Consider the following 24,997-nt stretch of genomic DNA (forward strand, 5'->3'; position numbering starts at 1 on the left):
AACCACAATCCCAGAAGAGAGTAGGCCTTGAGAGCAGAATCATGAGTTAGACCCTCCAGGGACAGCAACCATCAAGGAAGAGAGCGGAGAGAGTGAAGGAGAGCTGAAGAGAGCTCCTGTTCCCAACAAACTTTCCAATTTACAGTGAGCATGATGTTACATGGTATGGAATACCCATTTGCCAGTTCAGGTATTAATCACCCTGGCCACACTACCCCCAAGCTCTTGGTCATCTGAGTCATTTGCAAAAAATAAGTTGAAAAGTCCTTGAGCACTATAGATACCTCCATACCACAGCTAGCTACAAACTAAACCAAAGTGTCTTACTAACTTTGTTCTCACCGAAATGGGTGCTGTAGTCTTGTTAAAAATGCAGCTTACTTTAGAAATGTAGCTTCTCTGAACAGAAAATTCATGGTATGAGTCTATCCCAGCAAAAATACTTCTTTAAAAAAAAAAAAATCTTCTTTTCATAAATCCTTGAATAACAAGTCTTGGTAGGCTGTATTTTGAGTTGCTCCTATATAAGACCTCTATAACTATGAAACTATGAAAGCACAACAGGCCCAACCATACACCTGAGAAACGTCTGTAGAAAGAGACACCATAGTCTTACCTGACAGGTAAGCAAACTGCTTCTTTAACTGGTCCTGAATGTCTGCAGCATAGAGGGGAATGATATCCTGATGCATGATTTCATCTGTGGAGGAAAAAAAATTTGCATTGCAAAGTCATTTTATTTAAAATTCCACAGGGGACATAAAAAAAAAAAAATCATCCCTAGAACACAAACAGCCAGAAAACTATCCAAGTTCTGAAAAATACGTGAAAATGTTTGGAGTCTTTCAAGTGTCTGCCAAGGGCAAACTTTTCTTAGAACAGCATATTGATAAAACAGTAAAGTAACACGGATTTGCTGACACTCGGAAGCAGTACAGGACATTGCTGAACCAAATACTGTAGAGTTAATATTCCTGAGGAATGATGTCAAACAGCGGGTTTTCACATAAATTCCATTTTTATGAAAACCTTCTCAACTCGCATCAAAAAGAGAAATGTATGATCCCTCTAGCATGGTGTCTAGGTTCAAATACCCCAAGGCAACAGCAACTGCATTCAGTAACGTAGGTAGAACAGACTTGAAAGTACATCCTCACGTTGAACACACACACACCCCTCAACTGCGAAGAGCGTTGCTTAATCTTTTATCTCAGCCCTTCCACTCTAGCTTAATGACAAACATACTGCAAGGCCAGGTTGGACAAGGCCCTGAGCAACCTGATCTAGTTGGAGATATCCCTGTTCCTTGCAGGGGGGTTGGACTAGATGACCTTTGAAGGTCCCTTCCAGCCCTAACCATTCTATGATTCTATGCTTTTCCGAGTCTTCACGTTCTGCCACAGTGTTTGAGCAGAGGTGTCTCCTACGTTATTTCCAGAGGTCAAGCAGAAACCTGTTTCACTGCCCACGATAAAGACTGCATGACAGAGTTGCCTCATTCATTAAACTATGGTGTCATATTTATTTTTTTTTTTTTACAAGGAAATAAAAGGTTTTATTCTTTTGCAATTTCTAAGAATTAGTTATTCTACATTTTTTGCCTCATTTAAAAACAGTGAAGGGATAACCTAGCATTTTCATTACTTGTTTTTAAACAATTCTCTTAACATTGTAAAAAGAAGTTTTGGTTTTTTATGTACATTGAAATGCCATTAAGATAGACTGAAATCTGACACTCAGAACTGTGAGCATTCACAGGAAAAGTAAGTAAAAATCTAAAAGTAATGTAAGGATAAGAGTCATCTGACTTGACGTACAAGCTGATCAAACAGAAGTAGAGCTCTGGCCCTCAAGGAAGGGACTTGCTATCACGGAGATCTTTCAAATGCGAGATCTTGAGGGGACGGTCGCTCACTTTTATAAGTGATTCTTATGTGTGTAAAATTCTGAGAACTGCAATTATTTGGGAACAGCAAAAAAGCCCCACTTTCAGTTACTTCTTCCAGATAAGCAACAGCTTATACTGGGAAACAGAACTTCTCTGTTCTCTTTCAGCCAGTCTGGCAGAGGAAGACCCATGACCACTTTCAAGGTCACACACTGATCAGAGCTATTTTTCTGCATCTGCTGAACCGCTGCTTGATCAGAAGACCTCTGCATACCATGCTGTCAAATCCATAAGTGGGTACGTTTAACTGTTAAGTCATATTTCACCCAGACCTTCAGTTATGTCATCATCTTAATGTTTTTAAGAGAAAATTGAACACAGATCTCTCAAAAGTCCAATCTCAATGGCTCCTTTCCAGAAGAAGGGAGCCCCCAAGGGAAAAAGGATTTTAGATTTTATTTTTGCTGTCAGTGCTTTATAATGTAAGGAGCCCTCCTGCAGCAGTGTTTAAGAAACTAAACACCCCTGATTCTGCAAACCAATGCCTGCAGGTGGACCCATTTACCTGAATATAACCTATCATAGTCTCAACACGTTATTTTTTGGTGGGAGATGAGAAATGGGAAAAGAATGTAATCACTTGGTAAATGCCATCCTGCATACAGTCACAGGCAGAAATAATTTTCATTATTGCAGCACAAGCATGTAATAAAATAGGCATGTTTTGTGTATATGACACACACCATTCAAGCAGGCAAGATGTTTATAAATCAGGGAAACTGTTTACTTTATGTTTCCCAGACACATAACCATCGCCGTTTTCTCATGTATCCATGTGATCAATCCCATTTCGGTCCTGACTAGTGTCAGGTAAAGACACGAGTCTAGAGTTGGTCACCCCAACATTCTCTCTGATAGGTGCTGCAACTTTTGCAATCAGCACAGGGCACCCACAACCTTGCGGTCAAACACTGTTTCACTAAAAGGACAGAATTTCTCCCCACCTCCCAGTTTTAAACTCAGTTTTAACTCAAAATTAGGAGCCAGTGTGTTTGCAACTGGAGGAGCGGCACACTGTGCCTGTTCATAGATGGAAAACCTCCAGAAGCCCTTTCTGCTGTGCTCTCCTCCACTGAGGCACAACACTCTTCTTATCTTGCTCTTGCTGATCTTGTTTCATGATGCTGTTCAAGAAGCAGAACATGCATCAAGATCAGAGCTGATTTTCAATAATTCGAAACAACTGAGATAAAAACAGCAGTACAAAACAAAGTGAGAAAAGGCAACTCTGGGAACTGCTGAACAGTTCACATCCAGCCACTTGACAAGGAACACCTGAACTCAGTATCAGTGCTCACAGATTTAGCCAGAAACTCCTCTGCAATACCATGTCTCCTTTCAGAGGAGATGCAATTGTAAAAACTCATAGCTCTGCATAATTTCCCTTATATTTAGCATCCCTCTAGAAAAGAGAGTTCATCACAGTTTGGCTGGGACTGACTCTGATTTCACTTTAAGTTTGTCCATCGTTCCCTGAATATGCGTTTTCCTTAACAGGATAAGGTAACGAAAAGCACAGACGCTAAACAGACTGCGAGGGCACACACTCCTTACACTCAGGGACTTTGGGGAAAATAATTTCTTGGAAATATTCTTTAAATAGAGAACCTGCCACCTGCTACAGTCTTTAGGGACAACTTTCATTTTAGTAAAGCTAATTAAGTGCACATTAAAATACAGAATTACTCAAAATCTGTTCACTGTTTTCTAAGGAATTTTTAGAAGCTCAAACTCTACTTCCACTTACATGGATTAACATTTACACAGCCCATGATTTTCCCTGTTCTACCTTGACTGCTTTACATAGTATTTTCAAAACAGAGACCTAAGAGTTTGTCTGTTTTACTGTATCCAAAATTCATGGCTGAAAAAAGATGCTCACACCAAAATATGCTAGAATATCCAGTCTTTCCCGAAGAGCTTATTTAAAGAGTTTTCCAGAGCAGTTTCCTTAAAATAAAGCCTCTGGGATTTATAATGTATCTGGTATTGTGGGTGCTAATAAGCAGTAAAATAAGGTTCTGTAAAGTTATTACCGCTTCTTTTTTTTTAAAAAAAAAAAAAAACAAACACAAAAACTGAACACAATAATAGCTAGGAACGCACAGAGATTTTTTTTCTAAGCCCTTAACTGGAGGTTCTTTAAAAATCACATTAATTTATGAGTGTAAGAAAGGACAAAAGTGTCATCTCGCTAACATAAAGGAATCAGTTAATTAAAAAAAGCCTCTCTCTTTAAAAATGTGAACCACAGTCTTGTGGAAATATAGTCTTCTAATTCAACTTTAGATCTTGCTTTGATAGACCTGCCTCTATGATGGAGGAAGATGGCTTAGAGGGGCCTGGCCCCATCCCATCAAAGGCCCCTGCCTACATGTCAAATGAAGCAGGATGTCAGATTTAAGCATGAGGGCACAAAGACAACTTGTGCTTGAATTACCTGATGCCAGTAAGCCCTGAAGAAACCCAGATCGGAGAAAACAATTAATGTCACTGAAGTCAAGATTTTCACTTACTGGTAAAAGGCTCCTCTCTCCTTTCTGATCAAACCAAAACTCACCATCATTCGGAGTTTGCCTGACATGCCAAAGCAAAACCATTGTCACAGAAGACAATGCTGGAGGGGAGTCTGAACAGACCGTACCTATGTTACGCAAAAGGAAGTCTCCTGACACAACTCCTGAGTCCCTCGTAATGGCTTTAATCCAATACCCACCGAGCCAGCTGGAATTACACCACCCTTTGAGTAGTTCTGTATGAAATCCTATGGCCATTACCAACTTGAAAGCCAACCTGATGGTACGCATATGGACACAATTATGCCTTTCAGCACAGATCCCAGTAGCACACCATAAAGCAAACTACAAATCATTTTTCCTCCTCCTCTTTTCTTGCTGAGTCAACAAGATTTTGCTGAAAACGTGTCCAGGGCTTCTCTTTGAAATTCATGCCTTAAATTGAAGAACTAATGTCTTTTTCTCAACCGGTTTTGTTTTGCTTCATCTCTGGAACAGCCTACCCGCTCAAAGAGTTGAATGCCTTTAATGAAGGGGGTCTTCATTTGAAAAAAATCTCTTCATTAAAGCACCCTCCATTCTGGTAATTATAAATGCAAGATAATGACTTTCAGAGGAGTCCCTTCATCTCTCCCAGTCCCAAGGCAACCTTTATTTCCTCATTCTTCCCTCTTTATCTTCACCCCTCAACCATTATCACTAACAGTCAGCTCCTTTGTGTAGCCCCCAAAGGAAGAAGGGCCAGAGCAGCCCCCAAAGGAGGAAGGGCCAGAGCAGCAGGGCTGGTGAAGATAGTCCCCTTCCACGCTAAGCCACATGAAACTAATGAGCCTGTCGAGACATCAGGAGAGCTCTCCAGCTTTAAAACTGAATTTTAAAAATCACTGCTGAATAGTGACGATGCCTATGAGCCCTGTGCTAGGTGTGCTCTGGCACAACAGCTACAGGGCTAATGTGTTATTTGTAGCCACATTGGGTGGATGACAGGAATTCATGCAAGTGTTCATAAACCTCACCAGTTCTAAATATCTTCAAGAAGAGTTAATTTCTATTTTATCTGACTACATGCCACCAAAACAAAGGACCAGGAAAAGCAAGTGATTAAAACCTCTGGAATTTTCATGCAAAATGCAATTCTCTGCTAACATGTAGTTAGAAAGGAAATTATCACCCAGGTAAAGCAGTGCTCTCACAACTTGTGCATTTCTGGTCAGCTAAAATATCCCAAGCAAGCAGGAAATACGAATTCTTTGTCTCCACCAGCATCCCAATTGCTAGCACAAATAGAAATAAAGCAACCTAGCACTCCAAACAGACTTGTATGGCACTAAATGTCCAAAAAATATTTTAAATGATACAGGTATGTATAATTTACTTTTAAAAGCTTAATAGCCTACAGTCAAGCTACATTTCTCGTTTCATCTCCCAGTCATAAAAGAGTTTCTTTTCAAGAGTCCTGATGCATAAAAGAGATGCTCAAGTTGAGATACTTTTTCTTTTCAGCAAATCATGCCTTTTATATATATATATATACACACACACACCTCTTCTGCAGCATAACTGCAGTTCATTTTCTAGGACTGTATAGCCTACTGCCACAACATGCACAGAATAGCCTGTCTATGTAGCCCATTGCTACAATAGGCTAGGTTGGAATGCCATACATTTTTTCAATGTCAAGTTAGGATCTAGTTGAGTCAAGACTTGAAAGCGGTACTGCCAAGGAAAATCTAAAACTTTAGGAGTGATGTTCACTCTATTATAAGCCCATGCACAGTGGACAGAGGGACTTATTGTTTGAGTGGTATTTTTAATGACTCATACATCAGAAGCCCTGACCATTCAGATCTTTCACTGAGTCCATGGTATTTCTGAAGCACTTTTCATAATCCCTAGGTTTTAGTAGTATTTAAATGATTTTATTTAAATGAAACTTGATAACTCAGCTCATTTAATCATACCTGAAGACCACCACAACTACTTAGAAGACACATGAATTAATCCCAAAAGGTTGCAATTCCAGAATTTAAATATAAGGGGCAGGAACTTGTCATGGGTGAAATAACAGAAAAACAAACCAAAAAAAAATCTCTGCATTATATAGATGCCTACTGAAACACTTGCCATTCCTGTTCCCTGTAACCACAATTAAAGAAAAAAAAAAGTCCACTTGTTTCTTCTTTGAGATCACAGAGTTGGAGATACGGAACCATACTATCTATAAAACTATGAGAACGATGGTTCCGTTTCAGGTAGGGAGATTAATCACTGATTCTCCTTTTAAAAGTTTTTTTGAGGTGTACAGCAAATGCAGCGCTGCTGGGCTGGCACAAGACAACAAGGGGTGTAACAGTCCCTGTTTTCTTGCCTCAAATTATGAAATACCTGCTCAAAAGCTTACTTTGAGAGCCGACCAACACTTTGGTTTCTTTCAAACTCTTCTCTAAAAGTTTTGGATTTAAGTACTTAACGCATGTAAAAGGATATACTTGGCTTTGTTCTCTTCCTTCTTCCACCTCCCCTATCACAAAAGGCAAGAAAGTTCTTTGTCTTAGTTTGCCTAAATAATAGCACCTCAAAGCACAAACATCAGAGGAAATATAATCCTCTCTCTTCCATGTATAGTAGATGTACTCAAAGGATACTATAAGCGCTAAATACTACAGCTTCTTCCTCTTCTGCTTCATCAGTCGCACCTACTTGACATGCATACTCTGTAGTCTCACAGCTTCTCAGGGATCAGCTTTAAGTTTGGATATGGCTTACAAAGGTGATCAAATACTGGCTAATCTGTAACTAGAAGGAAAGGATGTAATAAATAAGAAATCAATCTAGGGATCAACAAGACAACCTAGTATTTCTTTCTACTTGAATAAAATCTACAACAAGACAAAAAGGGAGGGAGGGGAGGGAAGATATTGCAATTTTTGCAAGAAATCTGAAAATGTTACAAGTTATAGCATCTAATCTGCTTTGCCATGCTTTTGCTCCACATAGTGCCCAAGTGCACCTAGTCTGTTTTGGTGAGAAGGAGATCTTCATGCTATTTCATAGAATCATAGAATGGTTAGGGTTGGAAGGGACCTCAAAGATCATCTAGTTCCAACCCCCCTGCCATGGGCAGGGAAATCCTCCACTACACCAGGCTGCCTAAAGCCTCATCCAACCTGGCCTTGAACACTGCCAGGGATGGGGCATCCACAACTTCTCTGGGCAACCTGTTCCAGTGCCTCACCACCCTCAATGTAAAGAATTTCTTTCTTATATCTAACCCAAATCTGCCCTCTTTCAGTTTAAATCCGTTGCCCCTTGTCCTATCAAGGACTATTTCGAGTCATAATAATTACTCCCTTCCCAAACTGAGAAGAAAGGGGAACTTAGAATCATCCCACACGGCCATATCATAGCATAGATTTTGTTAGCCACAAACGGGACTTAGAGGGGCAGCAACACTGTCACACTGACTTACTTCCTAAAAGTAAAAACTAACCTGGTGTGTAGGGCGCGGTCTTATTATTGCAACAATAATATTCCTCTCATCTTCCTTCCAGCATGTCCTGGAGAAAGCCAAACTTGCTGGTAAACCCTTTTCTGTTCTTGCAGGATTATTTCAGACTGCTAGGAACCAAGTCCTCAAAATTGGGTTAACAAAAATATTGCCAAAACTGCAGCATCATTAACTCCTCAATACTGCAAATCATGCTGAGTGAACAGTATAAAAAATATTTCTAAAGTATTAGATGTACTTAGTCAGCTACAAGCAGCAGATTTTGCAAAAAAGCAAATTTTTTTTTAATGGAGAAATATTAGATACAGCCTGAGCAGCAGAGAACATTCCTCTAGCCAGCACTCAAGAAGGCAAGTGACCCAGATGTGTCTCACTTAGTACTTTAGCAAGCAAGCTTCCACAGAATGTAACAAAAATGTTAGATTTTGCCAACTGCATTTAGTAAGATTTAAATGTTTTGACAAAATTATGGGAATATTGCTTTCTAATTACTAAAGCCTTGCAAAGAAGAGGAAGTCTTACAAACACAGAAAAAGGAAAGATCAACTCTGAATAGAAGAACTGCATGCAAATTATTGAACTCATCTTCAACGTGACTTAAAAACTAATGATGCAATCACACAGCTTAAAGACATATGCTAAATTAGGCATCTTTTCAGGCAAACAACCCAAAGATTCTTCTCCACTGAAACCACCTACTTTCAATCCCCTCTCTGCAGGGAAAAAAAACATCTCAAAGCATGCCCCAAAGCTTTGACCAAAAAGTCAACACGCACAGGACCAGCTGCATAATTATCTGGCAATTCTACTAAACAGAATACTATTTCTGTGTGATATTTTGGAAGCCAGATAAGATTTTAAACAATGTGTGATTTTACCCTTGATCTGAAAATTAAAACCACTTTTAAAAAACAGCAAAGTGGTAACATCTAATTGGTTCTTGCACACATCTATTCTGAAAAGAAATTATACGTCCTTTACCAAAGGAGGATTTCTGATACCCATGGCTACAGTACAAGCCTGCACAGCACACTGCTTGAAACACTGGAAACATGACTTTATGTTAATCACAGCATTAGGCTGCAGTGCTAACAATCATGAGGTTGTCACTGAACAGTTCATTTGGAAGAGGCCTTCAAAGATCATCTAGTCCAATTCTCCTGCCCCATGGACATCTTCCACTTGATCAGGTTGCTCAAAGCTCTGTCCAGCCTGACCTTGAACACTTTCAGGGATGGGGCAGCCACAGCTTCTCCGAGCAACCCGTTCCAGTATCTCACCGCCTTCATCCTAAAAACAGTTATTCTTTATGTCAAATCCAAATCTTCCCTCTTTCACTTTAAAACCAGTGCTACTTGTCCTGTCACTGCAGGCCCTGGTAGAAAGTCTTTCTTGAATTTTGTCCTTTCAACAATATGGAGGATGGCTAGAATCGCTTCTGACAAACAATATATTTTATGGTACTCTCACTCAGCACACTTTTCCATAGAACTGTACATCTACAAACTAATGTTTTGAAAGGAGCTGTGAAGCATTTCATGGGTGTGAGAGAGAAGGAAGTGCTAAGTGTTCACTAAGTGGCTTTTACAGAGCTGAGTACTAGTTTTCAGCTAAGACATTTACTCGCAGCTGTTTGTAAGCTTCCCAGTTCTTGGGACTCTTACTACAGATGATTTACAAAGAAGAGGTTGCTGAGTGCATAACCACCTTACCACACAGATGACAGAGTTGTTAACGAAGCAGCTCTTGAAGCACTGTGGTTTACTGCTCAATACCATTAGAAGGATGAAACCCAACACATGTCTCTCTAAAGCACTGCTAATATTAACTGCTTCAGGTAGTACAGAGGCAGGACACAGTTCAGTAACTCTCACAGGTAGCTAGAGAGTCCTTTAATGCAACAGTCAGGTCTGCTGCTCATAATTCGGCGTTCTGCAGGCAGCATGCTAGCGGTTTGGCAGGAATCTCCCCTCCCTTTACTTTATAGGCCCCCATTTTCACCTTTTCTAGGTCTCAAATGAAGCATCCATTCATGGTCCAATCTGAGAATTTGGCACATGGCTGTAATGACTAATCGAGTTCTGCTAAATAAAGCTCTGGCCCTGTAAGCAAGGAGTTATTTTTGATGGAAACTGACTGTGCAAAACAAATCAATGAAGAGTTAATTTCTTGGATTTATTTCAGTTTCTCATCTGAAAAATACCCATTAGATTCTGTTTCGGTAAGTGCAACAGTCTCACTGGATATTTCCTCTGTTTTCAGAGGTTGTTTTGCTAGACTTTAAGTCCAAAGATTGACAGCTTTCTCTTAAAAATCTACCCTTTTGGACATACAAGGAAATTACTTAAGCTTCCTGGAACAACAGAAAAAAAAAAAAACTATTTTGTTTGTGCAAAGTACAAAGAAGTTGCGTATTAAAAAAGTTACAACTTGCTGTTTGTTAAGAGAAGCCATGGTCCATAAATTATCTCAAGTGAAACACAAAATCCTTGCTTAGAACTTAAAATCAACAAAACCCTGTCATGTTCAAACCGAGAAGTGAATAGATACACCACTTGCTCTGAATTAGATGACCTTGACAATTTCTCTCACCTAACTGAGCTTAAAAACAGAAAACAAGACTAAGCACAACGAAGCTGACCTTTGTTTGCTACAATTCCACAAGCTCTGTGGAACAAATGTTTATAAGTCAAGGTCTTTAAAAAGCACCACGAGTGACTGCTCTTCCATTTTTCCATTTTCAAAGACTTTGAGTCTTCTGTACGAAACATAAATGTAGCATGGCTGCAAATGAAAAAAAACATCTGAATATTTGATACTTAAAGAAGTGCCTAAGAAATAGCATCTATGAAAGCATTTGATGAAACAAACATATACAGCTCCCTTTGTTTCAGGGTAATGCAGTAATGGTGAGAGGTAGAATCTCTCATACATCGTGTGCAGTGAAGAGGCTAAAGAGCAAACTTTGACTTTGAACTTCCCTCGTGGTGGTTAGTCTCATCTGAAGTCTCATTTGACCTCACTGGATAGTCTGCCCCTTTAAGACTGAAGGCAGGTTAAAACAAACAACCAAAAAGCCAAATGAACAAAAAAAAGTCACATCAGTGGTTTTAAGATGGGAATTTACTTTTATAAACCTGGCCCTAGGACCCAGTAAGCATCAGGTTTAAATAACACCACTGAGGTACTCTACAGAAGTTTGGAGCATTCATTTTAGTTTTTAAAGGACACTAACACTTACTAGAGAAGTGTTAATGTCTTTACTAAAACTTTGCACAGCAAAGGGATAAGGCAACAGTCAGACACTGCAGCATGGGAGATTCCAGCTGAATGCAAGGGAAAAAAAAAAATCACCATAAGAAACGCCAAGCACTTGAACAGGCTGCCCAGCAAGGCTGAGCAATCTCCATCTTTGAAGATACTTGCCCATATGAAATTTGTGTTTCTGAGAAACCTGCTTTAACTTTAAAATTAATCTTGCTTGGAGCAGGAGACAGGACTCCAGGGGTCCCTTCCAACCTAAGTTTTCCTGAAATTTTGAAGGAATTCCTTGGTGAGAAGTTCCCAAGCCCACCTCACAATCATGGAAAGAAAAGAGAATGTAGATATCATGGCCTTACAACAAATGAACATATACAAACTAAATTGTTACTAAATTGACTTTGAAATGAATACAGAATAGGGTAAAAGTTAGTTATGTTGATACACCTGCTGAATCTCAGGCTAATAAAAATCTGTCTACAACTGTATATTACGCAGTATATAAATTTTCTGGAAAATAAAATTAAAACAATAAAAGAAAACTTAAGCAACAGCTTTTCCAAAGGAGAAAGGAAACATCCCAGAGTCATGATGAAGTTGCTCTGCTTTCTAAAAGGATCCAGCCAATAATTTCTTTCACAGAACTGTTCACAACCCTCCAGAAGGGTCCCGTGTTAACAACTAACAGCTTTGCAGGATGCAATACTATCACCTAGTAGGAGATCCTTTCTTGCTGCAGCGCTATAGCTCTTAGAAGATCACATCATACCTGGCTCATAGGCAAACAAGCATGGTACTGACTTGCCTTGCTTTCCTCCTTTTAGATAAACTTTTGGCATGTTCTTAACACCCAAGACATAGCAAATGCTGGCGATTCATCCACTTCTCCATTCGTTCCCTGACATGCAACTCCCAAGCTCTGCACGTGACTCCAGCAGCTGAAGGGAGTCCACCTGCATTGCACATAAAGCTGAGATAGCCAGATTTTAAGGATGTTCCCCTTCATTACAAGCACGCACAGAAGACCTCTGCCAGGACTCCAGTCATCCTGTTTCCACATTTCCCCTACCTATAAAGAAAACTAGGAGAACCTCCACAAGAGATCATCCATGGGATCCTGTCCCCTGGAGAGAGCCTGCTAACTCCTGGGGATCCACAGCCACAGACCGGCAGCGCTGGCTCCACACCTCACTATTACAACACCCAATTTGTGTCAGAAACTTTTTAGTCTTGCAATGTACCTACAAGACAGGAGGTGCTTTCACCGCCATTTGGATGCTGAAAACCAGAACCAGTGTTGATCACAACTACGTGCACAGTCTTTAAGAAGAACAGAGACTCGAGTCCTGCGCCCATATCCCAAACCTATCTCCTCTTTCCAGTTTGTCCATCCTTTTTGCCATCTCCCTACCCTCACTCCCACACACGGACTGACAAAGGAATTCTCCAAGACGACATTGTTTTTCTTGGAAATTTTCATAGAGTTGAGAAGATGGGTATCTGAGACCTCTCCTTCAGTTTCATTTTCTCCCCTCTGCTGACTGTAGACACAAAAAATACCCCACACAGCAGTCAGGAAGAAGAGGAAAGAACAGTGCCAGGGAAAGGCACAACCCCTCTGCCCACTTTGAACACAAAATCTTTCACTAAATCTCCGGAAGGAGCAATCTCTGGCACACTGAACGTGCCCACAAGAAGTGGCAGTCAACAAATGAGAATCAAGCTTTGGCAGTTGCTAACAAAAGCTGCCCTACTCACTTATTTCTCAGTAATCAAATACAGATTAAACCCCACTCTTAAATTTGGCAATTTATATAAATAATCTGGGCATGGCTACGTGTGCATCACCATGATTTGACACAAAACACTCCCTAGATCAGCAGTTTAAAACAGACAACCCCTCTCTCACTCAGTAATCAGCCATTTCCTAAATCCACCCTTTCCCTCTCAGCACAGATGAGGATGCACGTAAAGACCAAAAGTTACTCAAATTGATTAACCCTCCACATTTTCAGTCTAGCTAGCCTCACCTTTCATTCATTCCTCCTAGGCAGCATGTTTTTTGGTATTACCTCTAGTAGCATGGAGCACTGCTGAGAAGCAGAGCACTCAGACTCACATGTTGATAATTTAATTAGTAACACTAATTAAAGATTAGTTAAGAGATCCACCCTTTACGTACCTCTCTCATTTAAATTTGACATTTCAAAACCAACAACGCTGGAAAGTTAGACACCAGTCCATCGACTCAGTGCTCTTTCTCCAGTCCTCCTCTGCAAGAGTCACGCATACCAGAAGCAGAAAACAGAACTGGAAATGTGAATTCAAGCACCAGAATAAGGAAGCGATTTTTGCCTGTCCCTATTCCACAAAACATGCTTTCAGTTTTGCAATGGACTGTAGCTGCACTATTAACAGCAAATAATATCTCCACTGTTTCAATATATCTTAACAGAAACAAGATTCCTATAGAAAGCTTTGACTGAAGGAATTTAAGAAATAATGCATTTTAGATTAACTCTCCCATACTAACATCTAGGGGATGCCAAATTTTATCCTGCAAAAGAAACTATGCTTATTCCCTACCTCCAATAGAGATCAGGGGAAATTATGTATCTGATATTTACATAAAATGCAATGAATTGAAAATTAAAACCTACTACAATTCAGGAACAGCAAGTCAGCTCTCTGCAACAGCAAATTCTCTCCGTAAGCTTTAGCAGTGGTTCTGATCGCCATAGTCGCTGCGTGAGTGAATCCTGAACAAAGTACCTTCCGTGTAAAATGCAGGAATAGATTTAGTGGATATGTCTGATGTACTGAGAAATGCATCTGCAAATAAAACACTACACTGCAAATTTACACAAGGACAGAACACACACATGTAACAATAAGCTATATTTGTATATGAATGTACACAAAAAGAGTAAAACTTCCGCCTTTGTACTAAAACACATCCCATTTTCCTCCATAGGATAAAGTTATCTGACACAGCTCCTGCCTGACCTGCAATCAAGTAACTAAGAAAATGTGAAAAACTAGACACACCTGTGCTTTTCTTCAGAAGCAGCCACAATTCGGCAATATCTCTGTAGAGCAAGGAGATCAGGCTTAAGGTCATGTTGCTTCTAATCGATTTAGTGCAAAATAGTTCCGCAGACAGTGACCTATTTATCCGTGAGCCCGTCTTCAGTGCAAAACGAGAGCACAAAACTCCATCTTTCAGTCAAAGCCAAGCCACCAGGGACACAATACCTTTCTTCAAATTACATGCAGAGCAACTGTGCCTGTCAGCAGGCTCAGAGGTCCTCCGAAGGGCTCACTGGTTGCTGGTTACTTACTGCTTCTCTTCCTGCACAAAGCGCTGGCATGCATTAGATACAAGCTGTTTGCTCTAAATGCGAACACATGTACTGTTCAACCATCATCAGAGTAAGAATGCATTAAAAAATTAATCCTAAGTGTGCCTTGTCAAGAACCTCCCTGTAAGAGCCCTAGTCTTAACAAATGATGATCCAGTAAATCCATCACCATCATCTTTTTCTACCACCCACTCCTCTTCCACACAGGGAAATTAACTGCCCAAGGGGCAGATGTCCTTTTCCAACGAGCCTTTGGTTAGGAAGCTCCCCAGAAATGCATCCAGTATTTCTTATCTGTGAGGGAATTCTCACCCACATACCTTTCGCAGAACCAAACTGGGATGTTTTCCTTGGTGGTAAACCCGTCAAGCACCTGTTGCCTATGAAGGAGCCTACTCAATGCAGCAGGAACTGCCAAAAAAGCAGTTTTAACTTACAAAGTCACACTAGTAGAATATGTACAAATCTTATTCATAAGAAAATGGGAAATAAGGCAACAGATGATGAAGTCAACTAGGACCAAAATATTCCAAATGATCTTCCAGACATGAATGCTGAGCTGTCTTGCTTTACTTGATCCTTTAAAGTAATTGTCTAGTGACAGGCTACCTGTTAATTAATACACTTGAGATTAGTTACTGGCCATCCAGACTCACTAATACAAAGAGTGAACCAATGAGCAGGAGTGACAGCAACAACCATATGAAAACAAACAGATTGTTTTTCCTCACTTCATGGTGTTATAAGAGCCCTTTCCCAACAAGAGAGGTCAAGGAAAGAGGACAGTGAGGATAAAAAGCTTGGATTGATGGTTACATCTGTTCACAAAATCCCATTTGCAGATGAGGAAAATCTCTGTTTCTGCTTCAGCACTCCTGGCCATCAAACAGTACCATAAAAAAAACCACAAAAACAAAACAAACCCCAAACAAACCCAGGTCACCCACAGACCACACCAGAGGTTATTTTCTGAAGTGCCCCACATCTGTGTTCTCACCACTCATCTACCAGGGGGCAGGAACTGTTGATAATCCCAAACTAGTCAGCTGTATTATAATAAATCTACCATCTGTATAAGCAGCTCTATTCAGTGCATGGCATTAAAATGTGACCTGAAGGATATAATTGAGGTAATTTATTTTAAATTCTGCTATTTCATTTTGGGACCCATTGCATTTTGTACTATGTCAAAACACAAGTTTACTAAGCAATACCAGATGTTCTTAATTAAAGGTAGATTTAAAAGAAATAACACTCCTTAGAAATGCTTTACTTAACTGTTCGGTGTTTTATGACATCATTAGTAGCATATTTGATTTTGAAGAGAATTCAAAATTAGTGAATGAGTGTCCATACTGCTCCCACAAGTCATGTGAAAGTTGAGATGGAGTATGCCCTGTCTTGGATCAGGTAACAGCATCTGTCACAATGTCAGCAACAGGATCTACCTCTTGGCTCTAAACCTGTACTCCCTCCTTTCCAGGACCGTCACCTAACCGGCTCTGTGGAGATGGGTGCTCCTAGATTGGTATCTTGACTTGCAGTCCGCAGACAAAGATCACAATGTACAGCATTTTATTTCTAGCTCTTGCGCTACAACATGGCTCCAGGAAGAACAGTCCCAGAGCAGCTGGAAATCCTGCTACATAGGATACACCATATGCAAGTATACACACTGATACTCACTTCTTACTTAACAGCATCAAGCTGGTCTCAAATATTTGCTAGTGAGAGGTCTCAGCAATACGCTTGGCTGGCTAGATATGATTGTTGGTAGTAAAAGGGGTTTGCTGTCAGCTGCAACACACCGTGCTCTAAACCTAACTCTTGTTATCCAAAGTTTTACACAATGATAAAGCAGGCATAGGAGTGCTTTCCAAACATGCAAAGACAAGGACAGGAAGCTTTACAGCCTTCCTTCAGAGATTAAAACCAAGTGAAAGAGGAGATACATCCTTCTCAGAAAGGCAGCACCCTCAATCACACCCATTAAGTAAGATACAGGAACCGGATATTTTGGCAAGCTGGCTACTTCCTTAAGAAAAAAACAACCCTAAAACATGAATGTAAAAGAAGAAGTACCACCTACAGCATGTTGGCTATGCATGTTCTCATTGTAAAGACAGAGGAAGTACAAACCCTCGTGCTAATCAACACTACCCGTTCCAGAGGCCCTTCCTGTTGTACATAACATGGACACCCACCTCTCAACAGGCTTCTGCCTTCAGAGGAACAGAGGAAACAGTGGAGCAAGTCATTCAGGTGAAAACCAAGTATAGTTTAAAAATAACCTAATTTCTGGGACTAGCACAAGAGATACACACAATATTGTTCCTCCAGGTGCCCACCTAAGTTCCTCCTAGCCTTCAAATCTCCTAAATCCACAGTTACATATGTTTTTTCTGGACCACTCAAGATCTAATGATGACCATGGCTAAGAGCACCAAAATATAGCGCTGTTTGTTTCAATCCTGCTATTCTTCAATACTAACCAACTAGACACATGTTCACCTTCCACTTTCAGGATCCAGAGTGTCCTTAGACTGAACAACACACATGAAGAAATGGCACAGAGAGCTCAGCCTGTGCTGTACAGGAGACTCGGAGGCCACACGGTGTCTCTGCAGAAAGTGACCACAGCCACCTGGCTACACAGTATTTCAGGCAAAGGTCATTCTTTTTCCTAGCAGTTCCATTCTGCACAGAAAGCTTAATATTTCACTGGGCTAGAGATGCACCTTTATTTTAGCATTCAATTTTGGAGTGTGTGCGTGGAGGAAATGTTTGCTCCATGGTTATAACACCTGGTTTCCTTGCTGTGCGCTTCAGAGAACAGCAGCAAGAAACAAAACCAAGTCAAAGCATAAAAGCCTTCCTTGGCCTTCATGATCCAGCTTGAAATACAACTGGAGAGGAAATCTGTGGTGTGTGGACATTCATGTCAGCAACAAGACTTAGGGGCAAATTCAAGCTCTATTAAAACATACAGGAGCAATAGCCCTCCTGAGAAAATCTGTGTGGGTACACATGTATATATCTATAAATGCAAAGAAATTCAATTCAACTCAACTCCACTCATGCTCCACGTTCAGGTTAAGCTCTCCCTGCCACCTCACCATGCGCTGTGAGTGACACACTCCAGCCCACTGAGCAAAGGAAAAGTTGTGGGAGGAGCTGTTAAAGGATGCATGTAAAGTCAATTGAGGGTAAAAGGCTCTGTCGTCTTAGTTTCATGAAACACACAGAAGGAAGCTATGACTGTGGCTTAAATGTGTAAGATACTGTACCTGCTTAATAAAACACGTGAAAGTGTGCAGCATTAAGGTGGCAACGTTCAAGGTAAAGGGTATTAAAATTTGGCAAATTCAACATTAAAGTACAGTTATTAAATGTATTTTTCCTTCAGGGGTGCAGTACTTAGCAAAAAGCACATCAATAAAACTATGTGACACTCTGGGATTCAGCGTGACAAAAGCTATCCTTATAGGATCCTCTTTAGCATAACGTAGATGTACAGTCTCTCTATAAAAACCTAGTAAAATACACTTAACTCACACCTGTAACCGCAGAATTTATAATTGGGTGGAGTTTTGAAGACATTGAGTAATTGGATGCATCATCCGTTGGCACCTAGTTTAGCATACTAGACTATTTAAAAGCCTTATTCATTTTCTCCTTCTAATCCTTCTTGATGTTTCTTTCAAAGAACAAACACAAAAAAGGTTTCATTCTCTTTAAAGTCTTCACGAATTCAAAATTGCCAATTCTGTTTAGTTTACATCAAAAGATTCCAAACCACTGAAAACACATCATACGTCCACACACACACACGTGTTTGAATAAATCCATTATACAAAGCAGCTTCTTAAATCTCAAAGCAGCAACAAAACTAACCCATTTTGAAACTGCTTTGGCAGTTTTCAACTTGGATGCTAAGTCATCAAAAAAGGTCCGTGTATCACATCTGAACCTAAATTTAAGCAAGCACAAGCAATCAAAACTCTTGGTCAGAGAAAACCATAAAGGTTGCCATCCATAAAGAAAGACACTGCTTCCACGAAAACAAGCATGCTGACAATACCAATAGTTGGGCAGCACTTCAAAGTGAAGGCTGCTGTTCAACTAATAGGATGAACCCTGCAATCTTTCAAAAAGATATTGCCAGGAAGAAATGTAAGGAAAGCTACTAAGGAATTACATCTTAAAAGCACACTTTGCACTGTAAGACAATAATAAACTTTAAAGCTTTGAAGATTCCACAACCTTTACATCAGGTATCCAGAAAGTAAAACAAAAGGCAAAAGAAGACTTGAGTAATTTTTAAAGAAGCGTAACATTCCATCAGTGATGGCACTTCTCCGACCTCATGACTACCACACATCTGTTTCCATTTCTAATTTCAAAATGATATCTTTTTGCTGTTCTGTGGACTGAATTTCAACCAGTTTACATTTTTCTGTTTACTTTTCCTTTCTAAACAAGCTCCCACAGTGTTTCATCATGGGTCTCTCCTTCACTGTGCTGCAGAATTTACCAAGGTTTCTCATTTCAGAGACACAAAACCAGACTTTTCTTCAGGTTGAATTTAGTTGTGCAGGAGTTAGTAGTAAAATACTTTATCCCTTTATCCCGCAGTATTTGGTGAGCCATCTGTCTGTCCACAGCTGCAAAGGCCAACAAAGAAATGTATGTGACCTTTTTAACTTCACTAGCAGCAGTACTCCATACAGCAGTGCCCGCAATGAGATATGGCTACTCAGACTGCACTGGAGTGAGGAAAAGAGGACTCCCGGCTCTGTGCTGAAGTTGTCTGCAGCACTATTCAAAATTCAGTGGATGGGAGACTGCAGTCCAGTAAGAATTGAAAACTGTAATTAAAGGTGGAAATCAAATCACCACTGATGCTAGACAGAAGGTAGGAAAATCAAGAGGATGAGATCCATTTTTATAGCAGCAGTGGGATTAAAGAAGCAAGTGGAGAAGATAAGAAATGGATATGGAGTTTAGCGGCAACAACAAATGATAACCCATAAGCGACTAATGAGAACAGAAACATATCATGAAAGCAGCACAGGACTGAACTCAGGAAAGGAAAACCAGGTTTATCTTGTATTCTGAAACAATATCTATTAATAAGAACATTACTCCAGAAAGCAAGGAAAACCAATACAGACCATCACAAGAAGTGAAGTGCTGTGCCACAATCACAACTATATTTATAGTCAAAACATAAAATAAAACTTTGTCAGCAATAGAAAACCCTTTTTTGTGACTCAAAGTACACAGAATCTTTTTTTTTTTTTTTTTTTTTTTCCATATTAACAAGATATCTCAGGAAGCATAAAAACTTTCAGGTCAAAAGTTGTGAGAGAATTGGTTCCAACAAAAATATCAGATGCTCCTGTAACACTGATGAACACAGACAAAGGCTGCAAAACTATTTATTACAAAGGAAGGAAAGGAAAAGAACATTTGCGGAAATAATCATCCCCCAAAATCCTGAAAGAGTAAACAGGACAGAGAGAAGAGAAACCTACTTTTGATACAATTAAGAGACAGAAAACATCACATCTCTAAAATAGTGAGTTTGGTTATTTTTTGACAAGCTAGTTACGATATTTCAGTACTGGATGATCATTCATAGGTCCCAATGAAATAAAAAAGTCTGGCTATTAGATCATCTCAGTTATCCATCATTTTAGATTGGCGAGTATAGGCAAAATCCCTCAGACCTTAAGTCTTACTCACCCTGCATAAATCTGACCCATGTTATTGTGAGGTTACTCTTGCAAATGGTCAAAACCACATAACAGACAGGATAAAAACGCCACTGTCTTCTTAACAGATTCTTGCTTTTCAAGCCAGTTTTGATTTTGTCTCCTGATTTGGAATTTTTGTGGCCAAGACATGCATGCTGCAGCAAGCTGCCTTTTGCCGTGCAACCCACTAAGACCCCACTCATGGGAAAAGCATGAAAAAATGCAAGCAAACGCTTCGAACAATCCTCAAAGCTCACTGGTCCCTCCACTTACAGATTCCCAAATAGCATCTCAGTTTCTCCCATTGCCAGCCCTTTCACTCCTCTGGACTTCAACAAGCTCCACAGTTCCCTCAAGAGAAGAGGAGACTTAACATCAGCAAAGAGTAACCAAAGCTCATTTTCCACTGATCAAAAAGAAAAATAGCAGAAAATACACTTACACTAGCTTCTTCTGGAGAGCTAAAGTGGAGAACTGCTTCAGGTTCTGAAAAGAAATTCACTTCCTTCCAAGAAAGAAAATCTCACCGCAACAAGAGAACAAAATACCTGGGTCAAATTTAGTCAAGGGAGAAAAGAAAAACCTCACACTGTTTACTCTCTGTGGAAAGACATGACATACATCTGATCTTTTTACTTTGTAGATGCAGGATTTTTAAGACAAAGTTATTGTATTATTAAAGAAAAGGCAGTGATCCCTTTAATAAAACATGTCTCAAAAAAAAAAATCTAACCCTACAAAAAGCTGTTGCAACATCTATAAACAACCACAATGAAGACACACAGCAGCTGTAACTGTGTCCTGTTTCCAGTCTCCAGGAAGCAAACAGGAAACCTATACCCTTACCTGATTGAAAAAGCAGCCAGCCCCTGAGATTTTCATCAACCTAACGCAACAGACATTTTCCTTCTTTTCCAGTTTCCTGAGATGCTTCCTGGCCCATTCAGGATAGCAGTATGAAGATCAAGCTTTTTAACAGCAGCATTACCTTCATTTTCCACATTTAATCTTGCGACTTCCCCTATTACTATGTTTACTTTTGGTCTAGGTGTGACAGCTCAGGCAGGGTTGTGGATTCAAACAACAAAACCACTCCTCTGCCAAGGGCAGGTTATTAGCCTTAGCCTCTAAGTTCAGAAGGCAGGATTTTTCAGTATGCCTCAAAAAACTACACTATTTTGAGATGTGTAGTAAGAAAAATAGATGCACAAGCCATGCAAGAGATGTAATTATGCAAACTTCTAGCTAACAAGGACCTATAAAAGACCTATAAAAACTTGGCAACCCATCATATTCACCTCCTAATCTTCACTGATTAGAACCTGGCAGTTAACAGTAAGCAAAACTTGCTGAGTCCCCGTTCTGCAGTTCTGGGGTAATGCCTCGACCTCGAAAAGCTTTTGAAACAGTTTTGTGTTTCTTCTCCTTTCCATAAAGAGAGCAAAGATGTAAAGAAGGATGAAATGAAAGCCAAAGAGCAAATTCCACTTGTCCTGACGCACGCAGCAGCTGAACTAACGCCCATGAATCCCACAGGAATAAGAGACAACGCGCACACAATCCCCAGCCATTCTTTCCACTCTTCCTCTTGCTGCTGCCGCAAAAAATGCATTTAGTTTCCACCAGCTCCTGCCTTACCAAGCACATACCTGGTTAGTTCAATGTAATTTTAACTCCGCTCTTACCTTTGTATTTGCACTAAGAGAAAAAGCACAGGCCAAAGGATCAAAGCTGAGGACACTCTTTGTAGTGCCCTGCACTATGGTGGCAGCAAATAAGGCCTCTTCAATTAAGGTCTCATCCTGCAGCCAATCTTTGAAGTATTTAACAGCATCTTTTTAACAGGACAGATTTTATGTCCTTGGCCAAAAGTCTCTGTCTCCCCTTACTCAAACCCAGAACACCCTGTGACCACTGCTGTTTTGATGCCTAAGCTGCAGCAGTTTGGCTAATGCTGAACACATATATGCACCTTTTCAGGACACCAAATGCACAATACTGAGTACAACGAACACAGATACCCGGTCAATTCAAGGACCAGCAAAGCACCAAAGATATCAATCAGACAAAAAGAACAATAGCAAAGTAACATTAGAAGTATCCTCACTATCCAATAAGGAGTTATTTGCTGCACTACATTTGGAGCGAAACTTCAGGGCAAGAAAGGGCATTTCTGTTTAGGAAATATCTTGTACAGATTTCTTCAGAACACTTGGGAAAGTAAAGTGTAAAGGGCCCCCAGATATCTCATTTTTTTCCCATCCTAAGATTCTGGAAATCTTTTCCAGCAGCTCGCAGGTTTTTTTCTTCATTGGAACTTCTTTTCCCACACTATGAACAAATTTGATGCAGCTTACATATAAGAGGTATTCAAGTCCCTACTGTTAGTTACATGCAATTCCTTAGAGCAGAAAAAAACAGTCCACATCTTCTTTTTAACCTCCCTAGTTTACTAGCTAGCAAAGGAAACAGCAGTTCAGCTGCAAATAAGTAAGAACATGTAAGTATATTAGTCTCCACAAATTAACAACAAAAAGCCATGACTTCATTGAGCTTATTTCATGTGTTCTTCCTCAGGCAAGAAGGAAGCAGCTCTCACTGTACCTGAGTGGAAGGAAAAGACTCGCAGCTCTATCATCAGCTTGCCCAAAACAGCAGCATGCATCCATCTGGCACCTCCGGGCAGCTGATGGGTATTCAGTGTCAGCCAGCCCAGCTGGGGTGATTTGCAGGCATTTAAAGATTCACAGGTGCAGGCACCAGCAGCTGGCTGACAAAGACCTTGCGCAAATGCTCCTTTCACAACCAGGTCTTCAGATCAAGCGTGGTGTTTATAAACCAGCAACCCAGGTTTCTCCTGAAGCCTAAAAACTGAGAAATGGACTCAGATCTAACATAAGCCTACTCCCATCTGCAGTAGCAGTAACTGAAGTTACTACCTCCCATGCGATAGCAGAAATTAGGAGCTAATTTATTTGTGGACAATTGGGCAAACTGTAACCTAAAGCCTGCTCTGTCACGTTTTTTGCTGTTCTTAGGCTACTGCTTTATACCATGTGGCTTTCCCTCACTTGCTTAACTGTTGGCATTGTGCCTTCTGTCTCTGAGCCACTGATGCTGTTCGCAGGTATCAACAGCAACCTCTGTTTTTTCCTTTCTGAAATAAACATAGTCACATAGAGGAAATTGTTTTAAAAAATTTAAACTAGCCAAGAGTGAACAAGCCCATTGTTTGGAGTGGAGACTTCAGGGCAGCAGTGCTCCACCATGATTGTGTTGCACAGCATCCGTAAAACTACTGTGGAGCGTGCGGGTTCGAGGCTGGCGTGTGCTGGGACAGGGAGAGAGGGGACAGAGCATTCTCATTCTTTAAATGGAAACAACAACAATAATAATAGGCTTTCGTAACTGAAAGAAGGAAGCAATCTAATGTGGAAAACAGTTGTTATTACATTGTTTATGACTCCTTGTTCTCCAAAATATGCTGGCTTACTTTGTAACACTGAAGGGAGCTAAACTGAGGTGACCTGAATTTGGCGAATGGCTGAAAACCCACCTGATAAGATGGGCTTGGGAATATCTTTTCTCTTTTTATACGGGAAGCCTGCCAGAGTGGAAAATACTAGGTGGAGGATCCATAACTCTTGCGACTGTAAGAGCTTTATCCTCAAACTCCCAGACAAATTCCAGTTGTTCGGGCAGTAAACTGATTCACTGCCAAATGGTGGGTTAGGTACCTTCAGGAGCAAGTTGATACCCAAGTCCGAGGTATCTTCAAAACAATCTCCTAACACCTCAAAACCTGAAGGTTCATTAGAAATTTTTCCAACACAGCTGAAGTGCTTTGCATATAGTCTGATCTGTAACTAAGAGACAATTTAATATAGAAAGAAATTCCAAGAGCAGAGCCAAGCCCCCGAGTCCCTCCTTTAGCAAGGAAATAGGCTTTGTCAGGGCCACAGGGACAGCTCTTACATTCTTAAGCTCTAGTATTAAAGGTCAGTACCATCAAACCTCCTGTAATGCTTTCAGTGAAAATGGGAGGGGAGGTTGGCTTCGTGCTGAACCACTGACTGCGGGTGCACGTCGCTCGCGCTCAGAGCACGCTAACCAGACCAGGATGCCTCACAGGACAGAAACAGAGGATCTCCTTGCTTAAGGGTCCCACTGTGAAAATTGTACTCGCAAAGCAGTGATACCTAGGGACCCAAAGGATCAAGCAAGGACTCTGAGGGTCCCATTTTTTGGCTGACGTACCCAACTTCCATTTACTTCACTCTGTCTTTGAGCCTCGGTGGCTCACATGATGCTTAGGTAGCCCCGCACAGTCAGTCACTGGAGCCAAAGCAGCTCATCTCTCAAACTGCAAAAAATATGAGCCCCTTTGTTTGACACTGTAAAAAGTTCCAGTCACACACAGAATTAAAAAAATAGCAACCTCCCCTCAGGCAAGATGAAATACACATTTTGTCTTGCTGCTTGAGTTAAAAGATGACTAATTCTGTATTTATTTCTCTGATGCTTTTTCTGCTGTAGGGCATTCTGTTGCGTCTACAAACATCATTGCAGATGATCTACATCTACATTGTTTCATCTGCGAAGCATTACAAGATTCGTCACAAGCAATGTATATATACGCTTCA

General features: G+C 40.4%; 1 protein-coding gene across 4 annotated transcripts in view; it reads right to left on the reverse strand.

The window, feature by feature from the left end:
- MCF2L (MCF.2 cell line derived transforming sequence like) overlaps positions 1-24,997 on the reverse strand; it is a 168,206-nt gene that overhangs the window by 68,071 nt on the left and 75,138 nt on the right. For all 4 annotated transcript variants that reach the window (XM_086610782.1, XM_086610768.1, XM_086610764.1 and 1 more), the window contains exon 2: positions 617-700. In XM_086610782.1, the coding sequence (XP_086466908.1) occupies positions 617-700 (84 nt within the window). The remainder of the gene's footprint in view (positions 1-616; positions 701-24,997) is intronic.

The sequence above is a fragment of the Tauraco erythrolophus genome, chromosome 1, assembly GCF_009769465.1.
Source record: "Tauraco erythrolophus isolate bTauEry1 chromosome 1, bTauEry1.pri, whole genome shotgun sequence".
Classification (NCBI taxonomy): Eukaryota; Metazoa; Chordata; class Aves; order Musophagiformes; family Musophagidae; genus Tauraco; species Tauraco erythrolophus.